Raw genomic sequence first — 10915 nt, 5'->3', positions numbered from 1 at the left:
AAGGGCCGTCGTGGCTTATCTTCCTACTCTAGCTCCTATCCCTTAACCCGCCGGAATTCGTCCACGCGTTATTGATAAGGATTCAGCCAATCAGATCAATGTATTAAAATCGTCGTAATCAGAAATACGAAGCTAGTGATATTAATTAATTCTTATATAAATACATCTATATAGCTTATTCTTTAGAGTTAAGTCGCTTAATATAAGGTAGCTAGCACTCGTCCTCTCTATAGAACGGTATTTGGCATATACTACAGCCATATTTAGTCCTTGGCGTCCGCTGAGGCCTTTTCTAATCCTTACTATTACGACGTTTTTTAGTTGTATTTGTAGAGAGATCCGTAAGAGGCTTGCGGCGTCCCTTAGTTATATTCTAAGATTTCTTACTAGCCTCTATATATGCAGAATAGTTAACAGGCTTAACCTAGAGCCTCTTTAGTGTATGGCGGTGTGTAGGATACCATAGTATATCGTTAGTAGAGCGTCGTAGAGGTGTATCTTGGGTATAGGCCTTTTGCTTGCAAACTAAGCGCTTAAATAAGGCGTTGCGGAGGTCCCTCTTGAACTTCTTATAGCCATCGTTTCGGCTAGCTTGGTGATTAGTAGGACGGTAGGAGGATAGTAGGTAGGAGTTACCGAGGATTATATTTAGTAAGAAGTGAAATAGAGGCTTTTACGTCTTTCTATATGTCCTCTAAGTGTTAAAATATAACCATAGCTAATTAGCAATATCTACGCCGCCTATATATAGATTGTAATAGAATATAAAGGTAGGAATGGGTAGAGTCTTAACTACCTTATCGCTAAAGACTTTGTGAGTCATTCGGGCGCCAGTTTAAGTGAGGGGAGGACGTCTACGGTTAGTTTCCTGCGTCGATTGACCTGGTGATGTATAACGTAGTTAGCATATAAGGTTTAAATAAGCTTATTTAAGCCTCATTTTGGGAAGCTTTTTGGTATATTATTTACCGTCGTCAATTGTACTTATAAAAAGCACCATATTAGCGTCCTTCTAGGCGAACTCCATAACCTAGCCATCCTTTAATGTTACTGCATACAGTATCCCTTAGCACGTCAATTCGGGTCCGTAGGTTATCGATAAGGGCCAGCCAATCAGATTAGCTGAATCTGATGCCCGTACTCAGAAATATAAAGCTTTTAATTTCATAGTATATTGATATCTAAGCTTAATCTTTGGAGTCGAGTCGCTCGATATAAGGCCTCTAGCAGTCATCATTTCTATAGAACGGTATTTTGTAGATACTGCAGCCAAAATAAGTCCTTAGAGCACGCCCACGCCTCTCTTATTCCTTACTATCGCGAGGTTTCCTTGTAGTATTTGGTGAAAGCTCTAATAGAGACTTCCTACCACCTGTACGCTTTACCTGAGTATGTCTGCCACCCTCTATATAAGCCGAGCAATTAATATCCTTAGTAAACAGCTTAATTAGCTTATGCTGCGCTGTAGGAACCTATATAATATCATCCGTAGAACGTTAAGGAAGATATTCGTATGTAGGTGCCTTTCGCTTATGAATTAAGCGTTTAAATAATGTGTTACGGAGGTTAATTTGAAATTACTTATAGCCGTCTTTACGGCTTGCTTGGCGATCGGTAGGAGTATAGGAAGACAGCAGGAAGCAGTTGTTTATAACTATATTAATTAGGAAGTGAAATAGAGGCTTCTAGGTCCGTATATGGGTCCTCTACGTTGTAAAATATAAGCGTCGTTGATCCGTAATATCCACCCCGCATATATAGTAATTATAGTAGAAAATAAAGGTAGGAATAGGCAATTCCTTCTTGTCTTTATCGCCAAAAACCTTCCGAGTCTGTTTGGCACCGCTAGCAGTAAGGGGAGGACGTTTCCGTATAGTAACTTTTGTATAGTGACCTGGCGATGTATAACGTCATTAGATTTTAAGCCTTATTATTAAGGTGTTCGACTTACCGTCGTTAATAGTACTTATAAAAAGCACTACATTAGCGTCCTTTTAAGCAAATTCTATCACCAGGCCGTCTTTAGAAAGCACGCTATATAATTCTCCCCATGGAATTTAAGCCGCATGGGTTAATTTAAGGTCTGCGAGCCTCTGGTTAATTTACTTAGTAGGCACCTTCTTCTTCTTCTCCTTTCCTTTTACAGTTGTAACTACCTTAATATTGCCTTTAAGGTCCCCCTATTCCTTGCGCTTTGTTTTAGTTATTTAAACGGTTTCTGCGCCTCCAATACCAAGGCCTTATAGTCGTGTGAGAAGCTTAACGCTTATAAATAGATTATTAAGCCAAACAACGTGCTTTCTAGGTGGGTAGAGGCGTTCTTCTGTTTCGGCGTCTTTTTGGAGGAGGAAATCAAGGACTACTACCTACGTCTTTAAAAAGCCTTTATTAGTAAAAGATATATCTAAATCAACTAGGCCTTTCTTATCACCTTTGGCGTGCTATATAAAGTCTAATATATAGCCGTCGTTCGCTAGAACCCATATTTTAAAGCCTTCGGGTATAGGTTTAGATAGGATATTAATAATTTCAGGTGCATGACCCGTAAAGCGCTAAATCGTCTCATTAACAGCAAGGTAGGTTCTAGGCGTGTAGAGCTTCCTACAAGTAAGCCAAATATGCTCAGCGAGCTCCGTAACTCTATTAAATGTAGTTTTAGGTAATTTATCAGTTTTAGGCCACGGTAGTAAGGCCCAAAAGTGGCGATTAAGCTGCTGAAATCGGACGACTAAAATGTACTCTTTAACAATATACTCCGTGCTATACGTGTTTAAATCCTTCCAGTAGTCCTTAATACACGATTCTATAGTGATTCCTATATAAATAAGCACACCAAAGTACGCGTAGAGTTCCTCCTTATATGTCAGCTGCCATGCGCGTGGGTATTCTATTTCCTTATCCGACGGGTAGAGCTCCACGTACTTATTTGTCCACTCTATAAGCTTATCCATAACCTCCTCTATAAAGAATAGATTAAATAACTCAAAAGGATTATGTGGATTAACGCAATACGGGAGGTTTGGTAAGCCATAGTAGTCCTAGTCGTTAATATGGAGAGGTTCGAATTCGGGCAACGGCCACGGCTTAAGGGGAGGGGTTTTCGCCGTCTTATTTAGGGGAACGTTATATTAAGTCTTCTGAACAAGATCTACATCAATTCTAGCACGATTACGAGGCATGGTGGTGGTGTAATTAATGGTTGAATTCTATATAGAGCACGCGTAGTCTTGATTCCGGTGTTCGCGCACGGGCCACTTCGTCTACGGACCCTAACGCGCTAAGGGATAACATCGCAATAGGCGCATATATAAGGCCTAAAAGTTTATCGATTATAGAGCTGCTTCTGCGGATTAATTTAACGGTATTTCTAAGATGATAGCTATTGTGGGGTTATAGATCAATTTCGTTAAAAAAGGTGACTGCTTTTACATACAAATAACGTCGCATCGCTTAAGAAACGTTGGAAAAGTCCCTCAGACCATAGAATCAACTTTTTGACAAAAAAGGTTAGCGATATCCGCTTGCGGATATACGTAAGTCCGCTAATTGATTCTACGGTCTGAGCTTGCTGAGGTAAGTAACTCAGACGTGATTTTGCAATTCGGAAGACGGCATAGGTTATTCCGACGCTAGCTAAAAAATCGCGTCTGAGCTCGCTGAGGTAACAGCCTTTCTGCGTACGGAGGATGCAGCCAACCTTAATAAGGGCGTGTTCGGTTGCAGCTCCAGATTGAATCTGGAGGCTTCAGAACCGAGTTGATCTGGAGCCTCAATCTGATCTGGAGGTGTCTGTTCGGTCAATCTGGCGACTTTCTGATCTGGAGCTCCTTCAGATCGGCAACCGCGTCAAATTCGCACGCTTTACCCTATATAGTAGTTGAACTTGAGCTCTTGGCGTCAGATTAATCTGGAGCTTTTTTCTCCAGATCAATCGTCAAGTTAAATCTGGAGCTCTGCTCGTGCGTTTGCCCACTATACCCCCACCACCACCACCCTTACCGACGACAGATTACTACTGCAGCTGCAAGCCCTATACGATGTCCTCTTAATTAATTCTTATTGTCGCCGTTTAGATCCAACCAGGCAGAAGACGTCACTAATCCTGAGCCCCATCTAAGGCCTTTTTATTAGAACGATCAACCGAACAGTCGGCTTTATTTCAGATTGAGTACGACCACCAGATTAAGCGCCACTAATTATCTTCTAATTGACGCCGGTGAAAGCACGGATCAACGTCAGATTGAAAAAGCTCCAGATTGCAACCGAACACACCCTAAGCATTTTGCTTAACTCCTTTATAGCGCCTTTCCACCCGAAGCGGCCGAATCTCAACAATATTTACAACTTCAAGAAATAGTATACAAGGTATAATCTACGCAAGTCCAATTAAACAACCCCCATTTCAATTTACTCTATATCCTAGATATCCCTAGGCGGGTCTAGCACGTTCTAGGGGGCGAGAAGAGGCGGGTAAAACCGGGCGAAAGACGTATAAATCGGATCTCGTCATATGGAATTGAAACTTCAGTCACTTTACATTACTTCGTGACTCAACCGCATGCTGACTCAAATGGTGGATACTAAGGGGGAAAGGCCGCCTGGCTATGGCGTCAATATCTATCAGTATGCTTGCCTAGGACGGTATTGGCGCCTGGTTCCTCCACATATCGAAACCCATTTTTGAAGGCCATAGAGCGCATTTCAGGTCTACCTCTATTCCAGTTCTTGACCTTCAAACTTTGGCAGCCGCGCGGAGATTTGGCTCCAAGTTTCGGTACCCTTTACTAGCCGTACAATAGCCTCTATAATCTCGTCCTGCCCCGCCCGGACCTGCGCCGTTGTATCGCGGTCGCGAAGAGTAATTGTTTCATCCTTCAGAGATTGGAAGTCGACCGTAATGCCGAGTGGCGTCCCCAGCTCGTCGTTCCGTGAGTATCTGGCAGTCATTAATGTTTTTTTCCTCTTTCAGGATATGCATATGAATCAGGTTGGGCATCATCCTACCTCTTCCCGATGGAGGCGCTAGAATCGTCGACCCTCGTTGATAGTCCCTGGCGCCGTAGTTCCTTCGTGAGATTGGCGACGAGTGGCTTGAAGTCGGGGTTTGCAGATAAAGGAACTAGTAGAACCTTGGTCGGGGCGATCGCTGGCGGGAATGAGAGAACCTGTCCGTAGGCGTCAGACTTTATAATCCAAAAGTAACGTAGTAGTAACAAACAGCTCGCTCCTCAGAGCCCTCTCTCGTCCAGAACACCTGTTCGCAGAGACTATATCTAATGCTAGTCAGTATCATTGATATGAAAATTAAAGGCCTTGCATTACAAGATGCGGCCAATGCCCTGATTGATGTCAGCTACAACAAACAGATCAAGAGGGACTAGGAAAATCCGCACGAAAGATGGTTCAATCACGTTGGGGATAAACTCTCTGGTATACTCGGTGCGCGTCTGCTGCTCAATTTTAATAAGTTCTTCGAAAGTTAGCACTAGACTGGAAATNCATGGGGGGTGGATTTTGTACCAGAAGTCAACTCGACCTTGCCGTCCCCAACTTCGGGAACATCGATAGTGATCTTGCCGTTCTCCTTAAGTTCCAACGACAGTTTCTCTTTGACATCCTGGGTTAATTGATCGACAACCGATTGCACTGCCTTTCTATCTTTTTTGAATCGAGGTCCGAACTTTGCCTTATGCGTCTCCGCTACGAATTCTGTGACCACAAGAGGCTCCTTTCTCGATTCACGCACGACCAGTGGTACGCCAGTGGCCTTTGTATGGCAAGATAAGTCGTCTGACAACCAAATTAGTCTAGTCTAAGCTAACAGGAGATCATATAACGCATACAAGCACTTCTGTCCGCACATCCTACCGCCTCGATCCATCCATAGCTTGTCAAAAGCTCGGCATCGACACAAAACTTGGCGTAGTGTGCGTGAGGGCCGTTAGCAGAAGTCAAGAGCATGACTAAGGACATAAAGAAGCTTACCCATTTCATTCTCCATATGCTCCCGGAAGCGAATTTTGTTTGGGTCAAGGCCGAGTTTGGTTAGAAAGAGTTGTATACGAGCTATGAAGTAGCCTATTGTCTCGTTGTCCACAGCACCATTTTGGACTGCTTCGCCGAGGGTGATGGGTATAGCATTAGTTTTACCCGCGAGCTGAACGTGGCGGTCGAGGAGGTTAATTTTAACGTCGGCAACTTCATGAAAACGGTGGTGCTTCTTCCCGCCTTCAGGATCAACGTAATCTAAGAAACCCATGTTAGCCGAATGTACGGAGCCATAGAAATGAAGTACTCAAGTTCAATCTCAGCCATCAGAAACTCTCTGACACGAAGTAACCCAGCTCTAGGTGCGATTTCGTTACGCCCCGACTTCCCAATTGAGGCTGAGGCGAGGGGCATCGATTGCTGATTGAACTCGAGTAGCTTAGAAAAGTTGAGGAATTGCCCCTGTGCTGTTTCTGGCCGTAGGTACGCAGGCAGTTTGCCGGCTCCAATGGAGACGGCAAACATGAGATTCTGCGTATAGACGGGTAGACTGAACTTGTTACCCGAGCTTGGATTCCGGATGTCGTGCTTTGAGATAAGCTCTGAGAGTCCGGTGCCGTCATAGTTGTCGATCTTGGCCAGAATCTCACTGTACTCCTGTACAACGGCATCGTCCAGCTTCAACCCTTCAGTGGCAGTCTCTCCTTTCAGCTTCTTCTTCTTCTTCTTCTTGGCATTGCCAGCGACCTCGACCGTTTCTCCGCGGGCCTCCTTGTCGCCCCTCAGCCTAGCCTCCAGAATTTCTTCGACGACATGGTCCGCTCTCAAAATATCTCCATTGACAGAATCTTTAGCGACAAAATCGCAGAATCGCTCAACATGTCCGGACGACTTCAACACCGCATACGGTGTGATCATGGGACTGTCTACTTCCAACATGTCCTCTTCCAGGACAAAGTGCCTGCGCCAGGTCTCGATTATATTGGCTTGCAGCGAGCAGCCAGGTGGTCCGAAATCGAAGAAGCCAGCCACACCACTACCAAAGTCAGTTATGCCGCCTCGACTGATGAGTGTATTACCCATAGATGTCTGCCGTCGGTGCATAAAAGAAGCGGCGCCTGAGCAGCGAGTCAACAGCGGTTCGGTCCAAGGGCCGGCCCTTAAGAGTGGTCATTTCGGGCGCCATTTCCGGTTGTTGTGTTTTGCTAAGCTGTAGCTTGAATCGCTGACTGGTTGGGGAGCTAGAGAATACTCTCGAGCGCTGTGGGCGGGCGTGGGAACGAGAGATGTTGTGCAGTTGTGAACGGCAAGATACCTTCGATTGAAACTCGATGGAGAAACGGTGGCCGAAGCGGAGAAGGGAGGGTTGTCGCATTAACTTGATTGCGACTCGATGTCAAAGTCGGAGGAGAGGTGAAGCTTCAGGCTCATGAATGGGCAATGGTTGAGTCACCTCAACAATTTGTTTGACGTTAGGAAAGATCAACGACACTAAGGAACAACGTTTGTCCGGACTTCATGTGATTCTGAGCCACCCCAAACAAGACTGCAAACTTTGATGTCGTCCTTGATCTTGACTACAACATCTGACACTGGCAGTTTCTGCACGACGGGCTGACATTTCCACCTTGTTTTGGATACACCCTTATTTCCTGAAATTTCTGGATAAATCGGAAAGATCCCGACCCCTACCTCCGTTACCCCGTTCTTGAGGGGCTAACGGTTCATTCTATCATCACCACCAACGTATTGCTTCACCAGCGGCTTACTATGTCGTGTCATCTATGCTTTCAGGTTATCAAACCTCCTTGTCAGAGAGTCAGCCCTTACAACCCACACAACCACACACAATCAAGTCTTATGTGCCTCTCTGCTCCTGAGCCTCTGCAACGTATACCAGCAATCTACCAATACATTTGTCAACAAAGAAGTCCGTACAGAAAGCGAAATCCGCAAAACCTCGCAAACCCGCTGCTAAGAAGACCAACAAAAAAGCGGTTTACCAATGCTCTGTTCCTGGATGCCTGAAATCATATTCTTGGGCCAGTGGATTATCCAACCATACACAATCAATTCACTTTAGGCGGAAACACTTCTGCGACGTCCCTGGATGTCTGAAATTGTTTTCCTCGTCCTCTGGATTATACAGGCATCAACGAATAGCTCACCAAGGGCGGAGATACGACTGCGGTGTCCCTGGGTGTCTCCAATCATATCCATCGACCTGGATGCTGAGTATTCATCAACAGACAATTCACGAAAAGCAAGGATTCCACTGCGCTATTCCGGATGTCTGAAATCATATTCCTCGCCCTCTGCATTAACCAACCATCAATACTCAGATCACTGGGGACGCAGATACCAACGCGATATGCCCGGCTGTACAAAGTCCTACTCCCGGCCCCGTTACCTAATTCAACATCAAGAGTCATTCCACCAAGGGCAAAGCTTCGAATGCGATTTTCCGGGATGCTTGAAGCTTTACAACTATGCAAGTAACCTTGCCGCGCATAAAAGAAAGGCCCGCGATAGACAGAGATATCATTGTGAGGTTAAGGGATGCGACAAATCATACACTGAGTCCTCGAAATTGAAGAGGCATGNCAAAAGGGATCATGAAGGGCACGACGTTTTCCCCTGTCCTCGAGATGGATGCCAAAAGTTATACACTATGATCAAAAACCTGCGACTTCATATTGAAGCAGACCACGAAAACAGACGTCATCCATGCACCGAGCCTCTCTGCGAAATAACATTTCGCGATCCGTCGAAGATATCGCTCCATGTCTTCAAACAGCATGGTCGAAAAGACATTGTTTTTCCTCCAAAATACGGACTAGAAGTATCAGAACTTGCCACTGGCATCACCTTACCACTGGCTGAAGCACAAGCCTACAGTGAGCTAGGGAACATGAACAACCAGACGCTGCACTGTGTGCCTTCAAAAGACGTCGTCAATCTCCAGGACCGAAATCTCTTAAGAAGTAAGTACCAGCAGATGGCCTTGAGATGGTATTCTAATTAATGGATTTAGAGCAATGCTGGCTTCATTGGCTAGATCAGACGACTGTTGATTCTCAATGCATTGGACCTCTTACCCCCCATTATCTCCATTCGAATTCGATCCGCTTTCTGGAACCTGGTCAAGCTTGCCCTTTAAATCTAACGATTTCTTATGACACGGCGGTTATGTCTGCCGTCCGTCGCGTGTCGAATGGCCGTGTTTACTTTTGTCTGCGACTCTCACGGAGGTGTCTTCACTGCGACGTTGTTAGAAAGTCACGAAATGTTCACACAAACCCCATACCCAATAAGACGATTGGTAGATACTGCCAAGCCACAAACTGCAACATACCACGATGGCGGGGCATAGGTGTTTTCTGTGAGGCTCACTATCAGATTTGGATGTACTCTCAGGACAATTGGCGCTACCAGTCTGTTCCTGATATTCCTCGGAGCTTCGCAGACAACATCGCGAGATTCATTCAGATTCTTAATACAAAGAATTTTCAATTAGGGTTCAGACTGGCCACAATCCTTCCTAAACTTCTAGATGCCAACCTGGACGTTGCGAATGTGTACGCTTTAGACACCGAATTTCACCACTTGCCTTCAGGGCGTGTCGAAGCCACAGAAGTAGCAATCGTTGATGTTAAGACCTGTCGAATCATAGTCAATGCGATCCTCGATCATTCGCGTACAGGACTTGTAGCGACAAGGATGCTTAGGTTTTTAAGAAGTCAGCAACAAGACCCGTCATCGCCTCAACATGTCCCACCCGTCTACACCGCTGCGGGCATGATGAAGCAGCTTAAAGACTGCCACTTTAAGGAGAGCGACGTGTTTGTAGAATATAGCAAATCTCTCGCGTTCCCCAACCTCAGTCTCATACGTTCAGTCATTGAACGACAGGAAGACTACAATGCGTTTTCTTTAATTCCCGGCAATACCGGATTCGCGATCAATTCCGATATTAAGACGCTTCTATCCCAGGCGCTTCCACTTCCCACGTACAAGCTTCAATTCATATTTCGCCTCCTCTTCCCACAGGATCCCTTAGTTGACTGTAACCATTCAGCAGTTATTGACTCACTTCAACTTGCACGAATTCTTCAGCTAGCAGCGGAGTTAGCTAAGAAACCCGGGGTTCGTAACCTTCCATTAGATCTGTTTCAAGGTATCAACGAACTACCTTCTTTATATCCATCTGCTCAGATTAATATCTTAAATCAATATTTCATAGTTTTAGATCCTATACTTGGTCTTAAATCTAGCGAGAAGAGTTATAATTAAAGTGGAGGTTTAGAGAACCTGGAGCACCCGGAGTAGCTAGACGACTAGAGGTAGAATCGTTTAAGGGGGAAAGAAGTAAGATAGATCGGAAGATAATTAAGAAGTAATGTCTAAGGATCTGGAGGGCTTGGAGCACCTGGAAGATTAGGAAGGGAATCAATTGTAGAAGGAAGAAATAGCATATAGATCGGAAGATAATGTGACGGCTTGTATAAATGCCTCTGAACCGAAGCTTGTAGAATGCTATCTTACAAAGATACTAAGCTAAGGAGAAGAAGATTATTAGGGGTCGCATAAGCAAATATCTTAAGGATGCCGCCAAGGCGCTAGTGGCAAGCGAGCCAATAGCGAGGTGGCAGAATATGGCAGAATATGTCCGATATCCCTTGCATACAGCTATGTTTATGACCAGCTTCCACCCCCCCTTCAGCGAGCGCTCCAAAATTTTAAATTCGCTACGCGTATCCAATCTCGCTTGGTTGCCACCAACCGTATATAGTAATTGTAGCGAAGCCATATGCTTGGCTGCAAGAACCGGCCTTCCTCCACAGTGTCGTGATCTTTGTTAAATATCGTAAGGTTTCCACCCGTAATACTATCAAATTTCATCGGAAATTGCAGAGACAGTATTGTA

General features: G+C 44.9%; 4 protein-coding genes across 4 annotated transcripts; 3 read left to right on the top strand and 1 right to left on the bottom strand.

Moving 5' to 3' along the window:
* Positions 1-4713: 4713 nt before the first annotated feature.
* On the bottom strand, positions 4714-7363 carry K441DRAFT_691071 (glycyl-tRNA synthetase; the record flags this gene model as incomplete). The annotated part of the gene is made up of 11 exons (XM_067652448.1): positions 4714-4936; positions 5005-5165; positions 5219-5273; positions 5323-5339; positions 5394-5470; positions 5521-5790; positions 5844-5916; positions 5972-6246; positions 6333-7024; positions 7068-7249; positions 7304-7363. The coding sequence occupies 11 exons, from the start codon at positions 7361-7363 to the stop codon at positions 4714-4716; spliced, it is 2085 nt and encodes a 694-aa protein (XP_067497143.1).
* Positions 7364-7988: 625 nt separating this feature from the next.
* K441DRAFT_593527 (uncharacterized protein) lies at positions 7989-8285 on the top strand (the record flags this gene model as incomplete). Its single annotated transcript, XM_067644917.1, has 1 exon — positions 7989-8285. A coding segment is annotated over one exon (297 nt), but the record flags the coding sequence as incomplete, so codon positions are not given.
* A 56-nt stretch (positions 8286-8341) lies between these two features.
* Positions 8342-8590, top strand: K441DRAFT_504596 (uncharacterized protein; the record flags this gene model as incomplete). The annotated part of the gene is made up of 1 exon (XM_067642043.1): positions 8342-8590. A coding segment is annotated over one exon (249 nt), but the record flags the coding sequence as incomplete, so codon positions are not given.
* Positions 8591-8659: 69 nt separating this feature from the next.
* K441DRAFT_682489 (uncharacterized protein) lies at positions 8660-10281 on the top strand (the record flags this gene model as incomplete). The annotated part of the gene is made up of 2 exons (XM_067651582.1): positions 8660-8972; positions 9047-10281. 2 exons carry the CDS (start codon positions 8660-8662, stop codon positions 10279-10281), a joined length of 1548 nt encoding a protein of 515 aa, XP_067497140.1.
* Positions 10282-10915: the final 634 nt, after the last annotated feature.

This window comes from Cenococcum geophilum (genome assembly GCF_001692895.1).
Source record: "Cenococcum geophilum 1.58 unplaced genomic scaffold K441scaffold_83, whole genome shotgun sequence".
Lineage (NCBI taxonomy): Eukaryota > Fungi > Ascomycota > Dothideomycetes > Gloniales > Gloniaceae > Cenococcum > Cenococcum geophilum.
The sequence above is the reverse complement of the archived record's forward strand: the minus strand, read 5'-3'. Positions and strand labels throughout refer to the sequence as shown.